The following is an 18,562-nucleotide window of genomic DNA, read 5'->3' as shown; positions in this document are numbered from 1 at the left end:
TTTAAAACCTTCCCTCCAAAACAGAAGGAAGCAAAAATACGTACATGTACATAAAGGACGGGCTCCAGAGTCCAGTCTGTCCCTCTTGTTCGTGACATTTAATTCTGCTTTCAATCTTGATTCAGAGTTAATTTAAGTTACTCGTGAGTTCTCAATCCCGATGAGCAATAACAACTCTTCGCTCCTTAAAAGCTCCTCTTCGACTGCTCCTCCTTTACGAATCGCTGATGTTCTACTACTCCATCTCGACGACGACCAGGAAGAACAAGTGGACGGCGCTGTTCTCCCGTTTTCTTTAGTGATGGACGGCTGTAGAAGACGCCGGAGAGAAGCTGGCGGCGTTGTGTCCCGGTGGCTCACATGTTTTAGAAGGCCCGAGGATCAGCATGATGACGATCGTGATGATGTAACCAACGGTCGTGATTTGACGTCTGTGGTTGCTCACAATGATCACTCAGGTGATTCGTTTTGATTGGCAAATCATCTGATTGTCAATCTTTCCTTTTTTTTTTTTTTTGTTCTCCTCTTCATTCTTTTGTGTATTTAATAATTTGTTGTTTGAAGGTATATCTAGGATTGATGTGCTATAGTGCGGTCGTTTGGATATTTTAAAACGTCTAACGTTCACATTAGATAAAGACCGTAATAAATAAAATATTTGATAAATAATTATTTAACACTATATTTATATTTGATAATTAATGATTCCATGTTGCATTAAATACGAACACCTAAAAAAATAAATTATTTACCAAACATTTTAATTTTCTTGCTTTCGAGAATTAAGTAGACATTTCGAAACATATCCTAAGGTATAGCACTGTTTAGTTAGGTCAACATTTATCTCTTCAAATTTGTTGAAAATTTGTCATTGATGACTATAATTCTTCTGGCCAAAATTACTGCTTACAAGGTGATTAATTTTTCATTTGATTATTTGATTGCAAGTTTGACATTTTTTGTTTCAAATTTGACGTTCAGGTCCTTCAGGGGGTTGTAGGTGGTGCCAAAGAGAGTCCTCTTTCGATGTGGGAGTTGGGTGTTCTCTGTTATATCTAATTGCAGCAAGTAAAGCTGAACTTGACAAGATGATGGATTTGAGGACCCAAATGCAGGTTCTTCTCCAGAATTTCAAAGAGGAGCTGCAAGTGAGAAACGCCTCAGAAGAAGGGACGGGATCAAACTGTCATCGTTCTTCGCAAAACCTTGCAATTTCACATGTTCAACCAGAGTCATCAACAACAGCAATTATGACATTTGATCAGTCTTTGAAATGTGACACGCCTAAAGATGTTGAATGTTTGGAAGGAATAGATCAGCTGCAAGCAGAACTTGAGGCAGAGTTGGAGCGTTTGCAGCTGCACTTGGAAAAAGAGAAACTATTGCAACATCCAGAACAGCGAAGTGTAGAGGTACTTGTGTTTCTGAATGAACGAATTTCAAGGACCATAATGAGTCAATGACATTCAGATTTATTTGCTTTCAGTAAATTTTATAGACTGTGTCACTGTGATGCCAATGCTGGCTTCGTCAGGAGAGGTTGTTCCTTTTTACCAATTTGTAAAAACCGTTACATTGTCAGTCTAAAACTTTAACGCAGCAGAGGCGGGAAATTTGTTAACCCTGAATTCAAAGAGGTGTCTTAAACTTATTTGCTTTCGGTAATTATTAACTCATCTTGAATAGGCTGTGATGCAAATGCTTGTTTTCTGTGCCACTGCCCTTGTCAGGAAAAGTTGCTCTTTTAGCCATCTGGTAAATCATTAAGGAGTTTAATGCAGGGTAGGTGGAAAAGTTGTTAACATTGAGTTCTAAGAGGTCTCTTTCCTGTTACAGTTTAGGATTTATTTTTGTGAGATTATGTGTACAATTGATTTTAAAGTAGAAATAGACGGTGTCGGGTGTATGATAAGCCTTTGATTGTGGTGTGCACAAGAGAGATGAACGAGGAGCACCTAGCCACCAGAATCCTGGAATTCTTTTGTTGGATAATTTTAGTATCTTTTTTTGAATCTTTCTGGTTTCTTAAACAAGAATAGTGGATGATACTGGGACAGTATCTCAGATCTATCTCTTCGGGGTGAAAACAAGTACATTGAAAGTTTGGTATTTAAGATTTCTTAATATGTTCTCCAAAGTTTGTGCTCATGGTGTATATAGTAGATTCAAACATACTTCTAGTTGCATATTCTGAGCAATTGAAATTGACAGGTGACTCTTAAGGACACTGCTTCTTCTAGAAGTTGCAGCATGAGTGCTGGAGAAGTTAGTGACACCGTAGTTGAAGCCCAAGAGGCCTTCAGTGAAGTAGACTGTGGAGTTCCTCCCTATGAACTTGAGAAGAGGTTGCATGCAGTACTAGAGGCAAGACAGCAAGAACACATAAGAGAGCTAGAAGCAGCTTTAGAGTGTGCCAAGCACAAGCTTTCTGAGAAGGAAATGGAGATTTCTTGGTGGAGGGACACTGCAAGGCTTATCGCACAGCATGTTCCCGGACCTTCAAGGTGTACTTCTGACCGTGGATGAGCGCAAAAAACTTATCATTCGTTAAGGTGAGCTTCAAATCGTAAGATAAACTTTTGCTTGTACGATCTTTTGATCAAGTGTTGATGATAAATTCTTTCGATCATGAAGGTTTAATAATCGACAATGACAGTGAGCAGGACTTGGACTATTAGCTGTAAAGCGAGTCTTGCAACTTTTTGTATTATATAAATGCGCGCTAGCCTTGTTTCGTGCGTTGCTATATTTTGACAAGCATGTGTTTCCTGTTACTGCGAGTGCATTTTATGTTTTTATTTTACAATTATATATAAGCTCGTCAAAATTAGTCATTGATGTTGAAGAATCTTTGCTTTGGTGCGATTTGGCTCCAAGCCTCCAACCATCAGTCACCAACATGATGGCCAGACCTTTGGCTTGCCATGAACCTTTGGCTGAGGCTGATCGACCAGTTGATGTGCACACAGGGCATGCCAAAAATTTGGATTCGACGCTTTTATTGGACTCTCCATCGGCCCTAACCTTAGACGTGGGTGCCATCTCCGAAAGTTTTGGCCTTTTTCTGGTGGTGATGTCATCACCATATCAGCACACGGTGGCATTTTTACCACATACACAATGGGTTTATGATGTAATAATTAATAATTTGTACGGAAATTTAAACTGTATTGGGAGATTATTCTTCAACCACATCAAAAGTATAAAGTAGCCCACGCATATTTTTTGTTTTATATCAATGGATCACTGTTCGATTAAACCTGTTAACCATAATTAAATAATATAAATTAAAAAAAAACCATCTTATCCTTGGAGCCTCCTAAAATTTTAAAATAAAGGTTACTTTTGTCCCCAAATTCATTTACGAAGGTAAAATAATGTCTTGGGAGATTTCAGGCCAAAACAATCTTTTATTTTAGATTATTTAATGGTGGACGATGAAATTAGGGAAAATGGCTGATGATATAAAATAAAAACTTGATGTGATTTTGTAATATTCTTGGGATGGCTGAAAATAATTTCTCATAAACATATGTATTATATATATGTGGTCATTGCACTATTAATATTAAAGATAAATCCACTACTATGTTATACATTTTTGCATGTTTTTATTATATAGGCTATAAGTTATTTTGGTTGTACCTTAGCAAAACCCTTTAAATCCAACCCAGTATGAAACAGTTATATGAATGTGACATAATTTTCAGATCCAAGTCAATGGCGACTGAAATGTGGAAAATTATTAGTCATATATTCTTAAATGACACCCGTATTAAACGTGTGTGAATGCTTTTTAAGTGTATCACTCGAAGATCTTAAGTTGACAAAATACTTCTGTCGTCCACCAATCCGTTAACTTCCGTTAGAAAGTTAACAGAATTGTGGCAAATTGACTATTTTACCCTTGAAACTCAAAATGAGATAAAAAGATAAATTTACCCTAAAAATTAACATAAATTTTCAATACACAAATTTTTTTATTTTGTTGTTAACAATACATTTTTTTGATTAAAAAATAAATTATTAATGGTATATATTATTAACAATACCCATAAAAAAACATTCATATTATACCATAAAAATTATTAACAACATATTATTTACAATTCTACATATTATACCATAAAAATTTTCAGTTGGAGCTTGGAGGAGTAGATCTTCAAAAATTTAGGCTAAATTTTGGAGGAGTAGATTCGGTTGTAAAATAATTTTTTTAGCAATTATTAACAATTATTCGATAAATGGGATGGCATGTCATTTTTATCAATATATATCATATGATATGTCAGTTTTTACTAGGTAAATAAGATGACATGTCATTTTTTTAATTAAAGTTTCGTCAATCTTAAAAGACTAAATTACCTTTATGATGTCATCGTTTGCAAACGGAAGTTAATGGATTGGTGGATGACAGAAATATTTTGTTAACTTATGATATACGAGTGATACACTTAAAAGTTATTCATACACGTTTAATACAGATATCATTTAAGAATATATGGCTGATAATTTTTCCCGAAATATCAAAAGCAGCCGAGAACCCAATTATAATATTATTGGCAGAACAGAATGATCGGGTCTCCGACTAAGACATAAAACTATGTAGAAAACGTGTTTGCGAAAAGTCCCCACTAACAATTAATCACTTGAAAAAGGAAACGCGACCATGGAATCCACGCAAAATTTGGACGTTACTCAAACTCTTGCCTTTAAAAAAATGGCCCCCACTAACCCCACGCGGCCACGCTCATCGCTTTCCTTCTGCGCCAGCCATTTCTATATTTTCTAGTTCACAATTAGACATTCAGCCCAGAGGAAGAAATATCTCTTCTTAATTAAGAAAAGATTTGGTAACGATTACTAAGAATCTATTTTTCATTTGTGTTTATTTTCTCATTTTGTTTATTGAGGATTCTCTGTTTTGCATTGAGAATGTTTTTGGTTGTGTTGATAGTTGTAGTCCTTGTAGTAGAGAACAAGATGGCATTGGCAGGGGATTTAACGCTTGACTTGGTGAGGGACTCATTGATTAGGCAAGAAGATACCATTATATTCTGTCTCATTGAGAGAGCTAAGCACCCTCTTAATGCTCCAGCTTATGATCAATCTTATGCTTCATTTCCTGGCTTCTCTGGTTCTTTGCTTCAATACATTGTTCAACAATCAGAGGCCATGCAAGCCACAGTAAGTTTCTGTCCTTTTTCCTTTTTTAAAATTGTTTGTTGGTTATGTTTGATTCATATGTGTTTCTCTTAATCTGCTGGATTTTGTTTCATCACCAGGTCCATGACATGTAATGATTCTGTCTATGTTAATATTATTATACTTGTCTTTCATAACCGTAGCACATGATTGAGAGAATAAAATAAAAGGCTTGTATTTTACAATGTTTGCTAGAGAATGTGGTACATAAGTTTTAAAATATGCATATTTTATTGATTTTTGAATAGGAAGGAGGACTTGCCCATGAATTTAGAACTTAACTATTAATGCAACTTATTAATTCAGAGCAGGTTATAGGCTTATTGGGGATATAGTGTTTGTCAATATATTGAGATGGTAGAGTCGGGTTTCTGATTAGCTCAGACATTTTAATGAGCTTTGCTAATTCTTATATACATTTATAGTGATGTCTCCTTGTAGCTTATCTAATGTTCTGTAACTGTTGATGGTTTGTTTTTCTGGTTCTGCTGTTCTCTCTCTCTTTTTTTTTTTTTTCTTTTTTTCAGTAGCTACTTATGTGAGGCTGTGTTGACATATGAATAGAATGCCATTTGTTAAATCAGTAACATTGCCAGTGAACATTGAGTTAATGACTAGTTTTGTTTTGGTTATGTTTTGAATTGGTTAATCTAACTCTAAAAATGGTATTTGATATGGCATGCAAAAGGCTGGGAGATATGAGAATCCAGAAGAAAGTCCCTTCTTCCCTGATAAACTGCCGCATTCATTTGTACCGCCTTTCAAATATCCGCAGGTAAATTAGTTTACCAGAACTCTGGTTTTCTTTTCCATAATTCTATACTTGAAAGCAAGTTCATTTATCTTTTTGACTAATCCCGAGCATAGGTTTTGCATCCTGCAGGGACTTCGATCAACAAAAATAAGATCATATGGGATATGTACTTCAACCAATTGCTTCCGCTTTTTGTTGCTGAGGGTGATGATGGCAACTATGCATCAACTGCCACTAGCGATCTTGCCTGTCTACAGGTAATTGGGGCATATTCCTTTTTATTTGTGTCGCACTTGCAATAGTTCTCTTCAAGATTAAAACTAAGGGATCTTACGATTGTTTCAATTAATATTGGCTCAACTTGATACCTATTCCCTTCCAGGCTCTCTCTAGAAGGATACATTATGGGAAATTCGTAGCCGAGGTTAAATTCAGGGATGCCCCACATGAATATGAACTTGCAATTCGTGCTAAGGTATTAAATCTTTATCGTTAAACACTACAGTAATTTCAGCAAGTTTCTTCATTAGTTTTACCAACTTACCAATGTGAAGAACTAGAGAGGCTCCTAAGCATTCAGGACCAAATTATTGATATGCTGTGGAAGTTTCTGGACATGTAGAGACCAGTTTTAAATTTCATTATGATCAACTGTCAAACCAATAATGTTTCTTGCCTTAATTACTATCTTATAGTTAACGTTTTTTGAACTTCATTCTTTTGTATAGTTCACTTGTAATTCCCATGCCGATCAATTATTTGTTTGATGAAACTCTGCTTATCTTTCTCAACTGTCATCTCTTGAACTTCATGCAATTTACGTGTCATCTCAGACTAGTTAATTTCCTCTGGCAGCGTTTCCTAAACTGTGAATTTTCTACGTAGAGCACAGATTTCGAAGTTTTAAATGTTCAATCGTTGAAACGTTATGTTTTCTACCTCAGATACTATCTTATAGGTGAACCTTTTTCACTAGACATACAGAACCCACATTGTAAGGCGATATTCAACAAAATCTTAGAACATTGTCATGTGGTGGAACTCTGCTTAAGTTTCCAACTTCAACTTTCTTAACATCATTTCTAGAACTTCATACAACTTACCCGTCATCTCTAATGTCTTAGTTTTCTCCAGCAGCAATTCAAGTAAGACAAAACCGATAATTTGGCACTAACTAAGCTATTGTTTTGGTTTGTTTCAGGACAGAGATGCTCTGATGAATCTATTAACATATGAGAATGTAGAACAGATGGTGAAGAAGAGAGTTGAGAAGAAGGCGATGGTACTCGGGCAAGAAGTGAGCCTCGGCAATGACGGCGACAAGCAAGCGAGGTTCAAAGTGGATCCATCTGTAGTTTCAAGACTCTATGGAGATTGGATCATGCCCTTTACCAAGCTCGTTCAAGTTGAGTACCTCCTTCGCCGCTTGGATTGAAGTTGAAACCTGTGCTAGCTATTGTCTTAGACCCGTCACATTTTCTCCATGATCTAGTAATAAACAATATTTCATTTTAAATCTAATTTATACTCAAAGCTCCGTATTTAGAAGATCATATACTTAGCAATGCAGGCCAATACATAGAACGTCAGTTATTGTCTTTTAAACTATTCTACCATCCTCCACCCAAATAATTCCAAGTACTATGGTTTTATTTTTAATATTTGATGAGATTCATCATAGACTGTATATTACGCGCACGTTTGTAATTGTTGTTCTTTTGCTTAATTTTAAAAGCACACAGTTACAATACTTTGATCTCATACATGCACTACAGCAATTTCAGGCAAACGAAAACATTTTTCAAGATTTGATAATACTAAAGAAAGTTGTTAATCTCTTTGCAAGAATGATGAGCTACTGCTCTCACAAATTTGAGTTCCTTTTAAGAAGACTTAATATTCTCTCTCAATTAAATAATTGAGTGGAGGTAATTCTCTCTTAAATCGTGTTTAAATATTTAAAATAATCTCAGTAATTATTAAATTATAATTTTTTTAAAAAAATTATTAATCTAAAAATATCGTGAATAAATAAATGTCACACATTTCGAATGAAATGTTAAAATACTAATGTGAGATGACTATATAACGTGATTAACTAATAAATAATTTTGCAAATTAAATTCACCGAATATTTGCTTTCTCAAATTTAACCCGATAGCTCGGTTGCTTTTCATCAGTCCCTCCCCAAACTTCCAAATAGGGGTGGGCAAAATACCCGACCCGATCCGACCCAAAAAATTTTGGGTTCGGGTCGGATCGGGTTGTTAATATAACCCAATCGAATGAAATATTGCAAACCCGATCGGGTTGCTAAAAAAAAAAAAAAAATTTTATGGCCAAACACACACACACGGCACACAGCACACCACACATAATCACACAAATCAGTGAAATCACATACTCAAAAGGTTACACTTTACAGTTTACACAAACACACAACACACACAAACAAAAAAATCACAACACCCAACCCGTGAACCCACCCTCAAGAAGCAAGAAAACATTCTCTCCTTCCCGCAATCTGCTGCTGCCGTGTTGCGAGTCCGGCCATCTGCTGCTGCGTTAGCGATCTGCTGTTGCCTTGCTGTTGTCATGTTGCTGCCGTCTTGCGTCCAGCCATCTGCTGCTGCGTCCACGATCTGCTGCCGCAGTGCTGCATCCAGCCATCGCGAGGAAACTGCTGCGCGTCCAGCCGTGCGCAAGCTGCTGCTGCACGCCCACCGATCTGCTGTCGAAAACCCAGCCGCCGATCTGCTGCTCCAAGGCTCAAGCTCCAACCCGACCCGAGTTTCTCCCTTAGTCCCTTATGTGTTTTGAATTTTGAAGCTTTCATGGTGTATTGGTATATATGTTTTGAATTGACTCATTTTCATCAACCCGAATTGGTTTAATTTGACCCGAATTTAATATGATCCATTTTTAATTCGAACCGATTCAATCCGAATTCAACCCGATTTTTGACCCGATCCGAACCGATCCGAATATATATCGGATCGAATCGGGTCGGGTTGTAAGTTCGGGTTGTATTCGGATCAATATTTGCACAACCCGAATAACCCGAAACCCGATCGAGTTGACCCGAACCCGACCGGAACTCAATTTTGCCCACCCCTACTAGTTCCAAAGCATTCAAAGGCAAAAATCGTCCTCCAACCATACACCTTTCCGAACCAAATCCTTAATGATGAATTTACAAGATCACCTCTTGAAAGTACAACTTATTACCAGTGAAACCACTCCTCAAAAAGCAACACAAGCAGCAGAGACACTGACAAAACAGAAACAAAATTTGAAGAGCGTCTCTTTGGCTTCATCGTCTCTCTCTGGTTCTGTTCTCTACTTCTCTTTCGCCAAACAGGACAACGAGCATACACATTGTCTGAATGACCGTTGATGAACCCTAGAAAGTTATGATTTTGAGAGTGTTGGTGAATAAAGATTCAGTTTTTTTAACGTCTATTTGACAATTGACGCTACACGCCCAATTGAATTTTAAAGCTCAACGTAAGTTTCTGTCTCCATTTTTTGGGGAGTTCGGTTGTGTTTTTTGTGCTTTTTGTGTTTTGGAAATGAAAATGAGATGGATTAAGAGACGTAGAAACTTGAACTTTGCTTTGCATGCAGCATGCAGATTTTGAGACAATCTCTTCTGTATTTATTCATTTTTTAGTTTTTTTAATCTTTTATACTTTTGCTATATTTGCAGATTTTGAGACAAATGGGGGCATCCGGCATCATCAAATGCCAAGGAAGGTATAGCCATGAGTAGTAAGGATGAAAAGTTTTCAGTTCAAGATGATAATGAATTTACAGATCCAAGCAGCATACATGATCTTGGGGAGGAGTTTTTGAAAACATTCTGTAGGAAGGCAGTAATGTCTTTTTTTAAGGAATACGGTCTGGTTAGTCACCAGATCAACTCATACAATGAGTTTATTAAAAATGGTCTCCAGACAGCCTTTGATTCTTTTGGTGTGACTGTAGTTGAGCCTGGTTAGGATCCATCAAAGAAAGGAGAGGGTCAGTGGCGATATGCTTCGATGAGATTTGGGCAGGTCACTCTTGATAAGCCTAGTTTTTTTGCTGGTGAAAGAGGCGACGTGCAGGACATGCTTCCTTGGCATGCAAAGTTGCAGAATATGACATATTCACCCTGGATGAAAGTTAACGTTAACTTCAGGTGAATAAAAAGTGCTGTTAGTTTTTCTATTGATAAAATGGCATTTCTTTGGGTGTGATATTTTTATTCTTGTCTTTCTGCCTTTTAATTACTTACATCTTGTTGCATCATTGTACTTTGTCAGGTACACACTTAAAAACGTGTCATAAGTGGCAATTTCAAAACTAGAAGAGAACAATTTATTCAGAAGGAGGTTCTAATTGAGGAAACTACGGACATCATACTTGGGAGGATTCCTCTGATGGTGAAGTCTGACCTCTGCTGGATGAAGGGAGCAGAGAAAGGTGATTGTGATTTTGATCATGGGGGTTACTTTTCTATCAAAGGTGCAGAGAAGGTGAGTTTGAAGCTTTCTTATTTTTCTTTAACATTGCTGTGTATTTTTGTTACAACTCCCTTCTCTATTTGTTTTCATGTATGGTTAATTTCATTAATGCTATATCTGTAGTGAATTAATTTATGGGGATATTTAATTAATCCCAAGATTACACGTCATTCCATGTGGCTTGACGAATTTTCTGTACACCTCTCAGATGATGATAACTTTGAAATTTACGTGTTTAGAACCTTGGTACCAATCTAGCTGTTAAATCTTTGGAAGGGAAAAACGAATCCTTCCAATCCTTGTCCACGGAATAGTAGAGCTTGTTGGAACTGAAGAAGAGGAAGATTGTTGTACTGCATGGGGCATTAAATAACTTTTAAAGGAGATTGAATAGAGAAACCCATTAAGTTCATTCACTGTGAACTTGACATGTCGTTCTTGCTAGGATTGAGCTGTGGGATTATCCCATCCCATTTGCAAACCATGACCATGCAAGGTTGGGTCCTTTATCAGTCCCAGAAGCATTCTCCTCAGGCCATTGGTTTTCCAACAACCAATCCAAACATCAGAGTGGATACTCTATTGCAGCAGCTGTTTTATCCTCAGAGGCCTCTTTTTTGGATATTGATTTCCGATTGTCTCGGAAGACCAGGTTATGGCCATAATCTGTCAAGGCCAGAGCTCGATAATGGGTAGAATGCCAATGTGGCTGTGAACGTCCACTTGGGATACAACCAAGAGGACTCCCTGGTTATGAACCAGGCCTCTCTGGAGTGCGGCGTGTTTCGATCTGAAAGTTACAAGGCTGAGGTCGATAACAAAGATATACAGGTGAAGAGCCGGCCATCTGATGATATGTTGAACTTCGGAAAGATACAAAGTAAAGTTGGCCGTACTGACAGCCTAGATAATGATGGATTTCCTTGTGTTGATGTTAACCTCTAGAGTGGTGACATTGTGATCGGAAAATATGCAGAAATTGGGGCTGATCACAGTATAAAATTGAAGCACACCGAACGGGGATTGGTTTTGAAAGTTTTGCTATCTTCTAATGATGATGGAAAGAATTTTGCTGTGGTATCTATCAGACAGTCAGTCAATATGGTATTTCACCTGAATCACTATTTTCATTTTCATATATGTATGCAAACATTCACACGACCTCGTTTACTTGTAATTTTCTATATTATGTGCATGTTGAAGATGGCAGTGTGTGTGAATGGAAACAAGAAAAATTGTACAAAAATGCAAGATATCATCAAGGTGTAGTAAATGTTCATTTAAATTTGCTTAAACTTGGTCTGGTTTTGAATTATTGAGACGGCCTTCTGGTTGGTGAATCCACCCTAAAAAGTGCCCCCCTTCATTAATATTTATGATTTTTTGGATTTCATAATGCAGGTTCATTCCGCTTGTCTTGGAGACAAGTTCTCAAGCATGCATGGGCAGAAGGGTGTATTAGGTTTTCTAGAGTCAATAAAATTTCCCTTTTACGATACAAGGCATTGTTAAAATCCACATGCTTTTCCTTCAAGGCAAACTCCTGCTCAACTTTTAGAGGCTGCTTTAGGAAAGGGGGCCTGTGATGGCTTGATGAGTTATGCCACTCCTTTTGCCACTTCCACTGGTGGGGTCATCACTGAGCAACATCAGAGGTAACTGTGATTACTTGCAAGTATTGATTTTTATGCTATTACTGCAGTGTGTCATAGCAAATAAGAAATTTTCTTATTTGGATTTTGGTGGCTGAGTATGCATCATGAAATTGCAAGAGTGTTCTGTGCCTAAACAAATTGTTTTTCTTTTTTTTTTTTCCCTACTTCGTTGTTTATCCAGCTTTTGGCTCGTCATCTTTTAGATTCTATTTTGTTTCAGTTTTGTGTCTCAGTTGCTAAATTGCATTGGGGCCAGAAACAGCGGAATTACTTTCATATTCAAGCATTACTTTCTGTTTTGTTTGTTTGAGTGTCCCATGGACTGGATAGCATTCATTTGCTGTACATACGTGAAAGGGCTGGATTTTCCAAATGGGGAACAGGGAGACTTTATGATGGCCGAACTGGTTAAGTGGTTCGTTCACTCATATTTACATGGATAACATTTTACCAGCAATTTATTCACATGTCTGAGGACAAAGTAAAATTCCGAAACACTGGGTCATTCCAACCCCTTACCGGACGGCCAGTGGCAGACAGGAAGCGATTTGGTGGGATCGAGTTTGGTGAGATGAAGTGTGACTGTCTTATAGCCCATGGTGCATCGGGCAACTTGCATGAACGCCTGTTTAAGCTGAGTGACACCTATCAGATGCATTTGCAGAAAATGCAAGAATGTTGCAAATGTGATCCAACGAGTGGTGGGTGGTGGGTGCAAGGTTTGAGGCCCCTATTGTCGTATTGTAGCCCGTGGTGCATTGACCAACTTGCATGAATGCCTGTTTACAGCATGAACGCCTGTTTACACTGAGTGACTCCTATCAGCTGCATTTGCGGAAAATGCATGAATATTTGCAAATGTGATCCAACGAGTGTTGGGTCGTGGGTGCAAGGTTTGAGGCCCCTATTGTCGTATTTGTAATTCTGCTGATGACATCATTAAGGCTAATGTACCTTACGGGGCCAAGTTACTTAGTCAAGAACTTTCTTTCAGTATGGGCATCACTTTGAAGTTTGACACACAGCTCTCTGGAGTTTCCATGGCGGCGGTATAAAATGTTTATAGAATTCTTTTTAACCTAGTCTTAGGTGTGTGTATGTGAAAGTTCTGAGATAACTGAGAATCTATAGAAAGCAGTTGTTTAGCTTAACAATCTATATCGAGTCCAAGTGCATGACATCTAAAAGTACCAAAGCTGTCAGTTCAACAGCAGCTAGCTTCTTTTTCCTAATGAATCCTCTATTTTCCTGGCTAAAATATAGGTCTCAGCATATTGATATTAATATCTGGCCATGAAAGAGTTTGTAACAAAGTTAGCTATTGAATTTGTGGGGACTTGTGGCATCTAACTTGTGGGAAGTGATCAGCATGACTGTCGCACTCAGTTCCCTTGTTTGAATCTTGACAAGCGTATTGTCACGCACGGGGGTGCGTTGTGCACCTGATTGTCATATCATGTTATCAAGGTCAAAGCTTAAGCCTGGGGCCTTCATCTGCAGCTGTTGAAATTCTTATCATAGTTCAAAATCCAATTATGGTTTAACAAATCTCCTATAAATTTATTATTTATTTATACTCATTCTCACATCTAGGCAGAGGAAATAAATTTCAAAGGGTTGCTTAAAATTATTGTATAAAATAATCAAGAGAACATCTTATCGAACATCCAAGGCCTAAGGTAATATGCAATTACAACAAATTATATTCCAAAATTTTCAATATGTATAACCAAAAAATGAAAAATGGCACAGGTTGATTAGAACAGATGACAACGACAAAATTTCAGCATTCTTGCTTCAAAATGTATAAATCTATCTCAGATGTAAGGTTCTCGCAACGCCGTGGGCAGCTGCAGTTCAGGCTCCAACTCATCAAATGGGGAGAAATAGCAGTCGACCATATCTTTGCTCACATCTGCTAAACTTGGAGGATCCCACTGCATATTTGAAATTACAACCCAATTTAAGCAAGCTCGGAAGAAGTAAATATAGCTAAAATGGGATGGTGAAAGAATTTACCTTAGGTGCAAAATCTTTATCCACTAACCGAGCCCGAATGCCCTATAGACAAGTGAATTCAAGTGGTAAGATCAGTAAGAGATTTAAAAGTGTCTCCTACGTCAAACTTTTGAAATGTCTATTTACCTCACAGAAGTCATTTGAGACCTTTTTGGAGATCCCATTGAGGGTTATGCGATATTCGCGTACCAAACACTGATCAAGAGATTGGAATCTACCTTCTCGTATCTGAATGCAGCAAGAGAAACTTAAGTCAGGCTGGTAATAAGCCAAATGGCAACTGAATGGAGATACAAGGAAAGAAGCCTTACTGATTGTAAAGTAACTTTCAAGCTCAATGGAGATGCCTCTTTCAGTTTTTCAACAGCTTTTCTGCACCATACATCATAAGAGGAAGCTGCCTCATTTTCCTGAGCACATGGACAATGACAACAAGTAAAATAAATACTTAATCAACCAGATGAAAATTAAATTTGCTTCCTCTATCAATGTTATCTTTGTTACGAGGCAAAACCAACTTGCCCAACACATGTTGGAGTGCAGTGCACGGTTATTACTGATTCCCACATTTCAACAAGTGGTGTAAATTGCTAACTTCTAGTGAGACCTGAAAACGATAACTTCAAGCTCTAGTGGAAATCAAGTTTTCAACTTTGAAGCATCCAGATACAACTCATGAGGACAATTTTTTGAAGCCAGATTCCAAAGGCAGCACGGAAAGTCTTTATTAGTCTTTCATAGATCAAATCCAAATACCTAATCTGATTTAACTTGTAATGCTCATTTGCAAAATATATGAGTCGGTTTCTAACTATTTAGCTGGCAAAAGCAAATCTCTCCACTTGGTGAAGACATTACAAGTGTTCAATGGAAGTTTTCTTTTTCTATCTTTAATCATTTTTTTCTCAGTTTATGCAGTTTTACTAAATCAATGAAGGGAAAAATAATAATAATAATAATAATAACCAATAAAACCAACCAAAGCATCAATAATTTCCTCGATTGTGTCATGACTGAAACATTTATCAATTGTCTCAATCCTGAAACCAAACAAGAGAAAAGGGTAAATAAATAATTCAGAATTTTAATCATGAACATCACCAAAGCATCAGCTTTTGTGTAAGAGATAATAAATTGATGCCATGTGAGGCAGGTGGCAGAAGTAAGAAAACTATCCTGGAACCTTACTTGCGAAGAACACTCTCCCTATCTAGAGAGACAAGGTCACCATATTGAGCAAGAGAAGTCTCTATGATTGAAGGATCATCTGTGATTAATTTTCCAACTCGTTCCTCAACCAGTGGAAGTCTCTGTCAGGGAGACTTAGAAAACAATTATACGCTGCATATGAAGAGTAACAAAGAGAAGAAACACAGAGTGAAGTAAAATAAAGTGCAGTATAACGAACCCCATTTAACGTATAATGGGTGGCAAGACCACAAGCAATCATTTCTACACCATTGAGCTTTTCTCCAGTTAGAGCCAAGTACTCTCCTGAAAGAAACAAAACCCAAAGAAGAGTAGGCAAAATGGAAGCATTTCCCTACTTCAGCAGTTATAGATGTACATAAAAGAAAATGAAAACTAACATATATCAAAGTACTTCAGCAATTTTGCAAACAATTGCATCCTCAAAGCTGAAAGAGATGGACCTCACCTAAGTAACCAGGCAGGTGAGACAGATAAAACGAAGCCCCTGCATCGGGATGGAACCCCATTTGAGTCTCTGGATTAGAAAAAACCTGTAAATTTTAGGCATAAGTAAGACATTTTCTTGAGAGAATTTTGAAGAAGATGGTGACTGTATATGAATCACATACACCAGAAGGCCCATTTCTAAAAGTCCTTCGACAAAGAACACAGCATCAATAGGAAGGTATCTGATTGTGATTTCTAATAGTAATAATTACATTTGCTGAAATATAGAGCCAGTCACATACAGTTTTATCAGTGACCACACGATACATCCCCTGCAGCGAAATCCCAGCTCCACATCCCATTGTGATACCATCCAATATAGCCACCTGTACAAGTTTCCATTAGACAGGCAGTACAGTTAAACAGTTACAGAAAGTTAAATTATGCAAGAAAAGAAGAAAGTTACTAGAAAAAGAACATCCAAGGATTTGCCATTATCCCAAGTTATAAAGATCAGGGCTCAATATCTTAGATAAAATACCTAAAGCGCTAAACTATATCTCAACAATGAAATCTAGAAAAGGGTGAACTCTCACATGTGGCTTTACAAATGTTCCTTGAAGGTATACAAACTGATATAACGTCTCAAAAAAATTTTTAAAGTCTTCAAATTTTCCTGCAATAAAGCAAATAGTCAGAGAAGTACACAAGTAACTTTCTTATGCAAACTACAAGAACATTTTTTTTCTAATTAAAAAAAAAAAACCGAATAAAATTTTATGACATGTTTGAAACCAAAACAGAAGACTAACAGCAACTGATCAGTTATGCATAGGAAAATAATTTCTACCCAAGTGACCGGTAGTCATTTAAATTTACTGGCGGATAATGAAACTAGTAAGTAAATAGAGTCAATATTGATGAATATACATTCAGAAAAGATTGAATAGTAATCCACCTTCATTAAGTAACTGATAAAGAGCGATGACATCCCCACCAGAGCAGAAAGCCCTGCCAGCGCCCTTCAAAAAATTCAAGATAAAGCTTAGAGTAAAACTATTGCCAAAATTGAAGCATGAGATGCGTGCTGAAATCCAATTTTAAGAACATTTCCATGTAGATATTAAATGAGACATACATAAAATTGCAACTACAAATGTCATTACGTCTATCACGATAATAAGTATCTCCTTGAAACATCAAGTAATAGGCTTTAGAATAAAAAACACAATACTCTCAAATTGTTATGCTCTCATCTAACACCTCCACGAAGCTGAAAAATACATGATTTCAAGAACAAAACTAAGATAGCTTCAAAACATACAAAGAGAAACTATATACCTTCATCAAGACGAACCCAATGTCCGGGTTTTCTTCCCATGATTCATACAATCGCTTCAGCCTACCCACCTATCAATAAGATAAAAATCAGCCATTAAAACCCCAATATATTAACGGCTTCCTAGTCTGTACATATGTATGGATTAAACAAAATAGTAAAGAGAACAAACCATAGAAGTATTAAGAGCATTCAGATTAGAGGGTCTGTTGAGAATAGCTGCTCTTGACTTAGCTCTTCCTTCAACTAAGACCTAAATTTACAAAGTAAAACTTTTTACAGTAAAGTAACAAACTTTTTATGTAATTAATTCGATTTAAAAAACAGACACTGACAAATAATATAACTTAAAGATCAAATAGAAGCCAACATTTAATCTTTTTCAAAGAAAATGAAGAGTTACCTCTAAAACTGAAGTGGGTATTTTATGAATACTAATATAATGAATTGATGTCACACACAAACAAGAAAACTTGCAGCAAAAATAGAAGAATACGTTGATTTTAAAAAAATTAACCTTCTATGGAGAAAATGAAGAGTGGCCTCTAAAACTTAATTGTGTACACTATCAATAGGAATATGAACGCAAAAATAACATAATTTGATGAATTAAGAAATCACAACAGTGAAGTAAGCTGAACCATACATTGAGTTAAAAAAAAAAAAAAAAACTTTTTCAAATAAAATGAAGGGTTGGCTCCGAAACTTAAATGGTTATGTAATGAATAACAATATAAATACAAAAATAACACGATTATTGGGGAAAAAAAAAGAGGCTTTGGGTAAATGTAAAGAGACCTGGTCTTGAAGATAATCATTTGACGAGTAATCCGGTAAAGCAGAAAAGCTTCTCTGTTGATGAGACACAAACGCTACTTGTTTAAATGAATGCTTTATTCTTAACAAAGATTTGATTCTCTGCATTTTTCCACTTGAAAGCTCGGATTTTGCTGAAGAAGACGCCTTGTTCTCGTCTCTGTTTTTACTGTGTTTGGGTGACTCTTCTACTCTTTGAGCCTGAAGAAGCGATCTCCACCGTCCGATTTGTTGACTGATTGGTCAATTTTTGATTCGAGGTTTTTGGTTCATAGGGCTTTTCCTTTTGGGCCAACATGGGCTCAAAAAAACAATAAAAAATGAAAGAACTTATTGCAAAATAATCATCAACTTTGTCTAAATTAATTATTTCTTTTATGATAAAATATAGTTGTAATTTTTTCAATTTTATATTACAATTTACATATGGGATATTAGGATTGAATCTACTTTCAAAATTTTGCGGTTGAACAAGACATTCAAAGTACAAAATACAAAATTAGAATTGCGTTAATGTGATAAATTAATATGGGTACATGCTACTTATTTAATAATATGGATAAATTAATAATAAACGCAACAATTTGCCTCATAGGTGACGCGATTGTTGATAAGTGCTATGACTGTT

The 18,562-nt window shown here is 36.6% G+C and overlaps 3 protein-coding genes and 1 pseudogene across 4 annotated transcripts; 3 read left to right on the top strand and 1 right to left on the bottom strand.

Annotated features, from left to right (window-relative positions):
* On the top strand, positions 1-3,209 carry LOC18053737 (protein POLAR LOCALIZATION DURING ASYMMETRIC DIVISION AND REDISTRIBUTION). Its single transcript, XM_006450227.2, has 4 exons — positions 1-458; positions 982-1,412; positions 2,212-2,552; positions 2,635-3,209. Exons 1-3 carry the CDS (start codon positions 161-163, stop codon positions 2,524-2,526), a joined length of 1,044 nt encoding a protein of 347 aa, XP_006450290.1. The 5' UTR covers positions 1-160; the 3' UTR covers positions 2,527-2,552; positions 2,635-3,209.
* A 1,457-nt stretch (positions 3,210-4,666) lies between these two features.
* LOC18053736 (chorismate mutase 2) lies at positions 4,667-7,651 on the top strand. Of its 2 annotated transcripts, XM_006450225.2 has the most exons (6): positions 4,668-4,853; positions 4,958-5,187; positions 5,894-5,980; positions 6,073-6,216; positions 6,342-6,434; positions 7,161-7,651. In XM_006450225.2, the coding sequence occupies exons 2-6, from the start codon at positions 4,984-4,986 to the stop codon at positions 7,392-7,394; spliced, it is 762 nt and encodes a 253-aa protein (XP_006450288.1). In that variant the 5' UTR covers positions 4,668-4,853; positions 4,958-4,983; the 3' UTR covers positions 7,395-7,651. The 2 variants fall into 2 exon arrangements, with proteins under 2 accessions (XP_006450287.1, XP_006450288.1); XM_006450224.2 differs by having other exon boundaries at positions 4,667-5,187.
* Positions 7,652-9,723: 2,072 nt separating this feature from the next.
* Positions 9,724-13,326, top strand: LOC18054283 (annotated as a pseudogene).
* A 421-nt stretch (positions 13,327-13,747) lies between these two features.
* Positions 13,748-18,147, bottom strand: LOC18054282 (3-hydroxyisobutyryl-CoA hydrolase-like protein 2, mitochondrial). The gene is made up of 14 exons (XM_006450221.2): positions 17,917-18,147; positions 17,291-17,371; positions 17,121-17,189; positions 16,738-16,801; positions 16,376-16,455; positions 16,082-16,165; positions 15,799-15,883; positions 15,550-15,635; positions 15,330-15,451; positions 15,121-15,181; positions 14,453-14,551; positions 14,268-14,369; positions 14,142-14,183; positions 13,748-14,059 (listed from the first exon to the last, which is right to left on the bottom strand). Exons 1-14 carry the CDS (start codon positions 18,040-18,042, stop codon positions 13,940-13,942), a joined length of 1,221 nt encoding a protein of 406 aa, XP_006450284.1. The 5' UTR covers positions 18,043-18,147; the 3' UTR covers positions 13,748-13,939.
* Between the last annotated feature and the right edge of the window lie 415 nt (positions 18,148-18,562).

The sequence above is a fragment of the Citrus clementina genome, unplaced genomic scaffold (assembly GCF_000493195.1).
Source record: "Citrus clementina cultivar Clemenules unplaced genomic scaffold, Citrus_clementina_v1.0 scaffold_1, whole genome shotgun sequence".
Lineage (NCBI taxonomy): Eukaryota > Viridiplantae > Streptophyta > Magnoliopsida > Sapindales > Rutaceae > Citrus > Citrus x clementina.
The sequence above is the reverse complement of the archived record's forward strand: the minus strand, read 5'-3'. Positions and strand labels throughout refer to the sequence as shown.

Coding starts and splice junctions, on each gene's coding strand:
- LOC18054282 (XM_006450221.2), bottom strand. CDS start 18,042: ATGCAGAGAATCAAATCTTTGTTAAGAATAAAGCATTCATTTAAACAA. Junction 15,636..15,798: donor TCACCTGCCTGGTTACTTAG/GTGAGGTCCATC, acceptor TGTTTCTTTCAG/GAGAGTACTTGGCTCTAACT. Junction 15,182..15,329: donor AGGGAGAGTGTTCTTCGCAA/GTAAGGTTCCAG, acceptor GTTTGGTTTCAG/GATTGAGACAATTGATAAAT.
- LOC18053736 (XM_006450224.2), top strand. CDS start 4,936: ATGTTTTTGGTTGTGTTGATAGTTGTAGTCCTTGTAGTAGAGAACAAG. Junction 5,188..5,893: donor CAGAGGCCATGCAAGCCACA/GTAAGTTTCTGT, acceptor GGCATGCAAAAG/GCTGGGAGATATGAGAATCC. Junction 6,435..7,160: donor AACTTGCAATTCGTGCTAAG/GTATTAAATCTT, acceptor GGTTTGTTTCAG/GACAGAGATGCTCTGATGAA.
- LOC18053737 (XM_006450227.2), top strand. CDS start 161: ATGAGCAATAACAACTCTTCGCTCCTTAAAAGCTCCTCTTCGACTGCT. Junction 459..981: donor TGCTCACAATGATCACTCAG/GTGATTCGTTTT, acceptor TTTGACGTTCAG/GTCCTTCAGGGGGTTGTAGG. Junction 1,413..2,211: donor CAGAACAGCGAAGTGTAGAG/GTACTTGTGTTT, acceptor TGAAATTGACAG/GTGACTCTTAAGGACACTGC.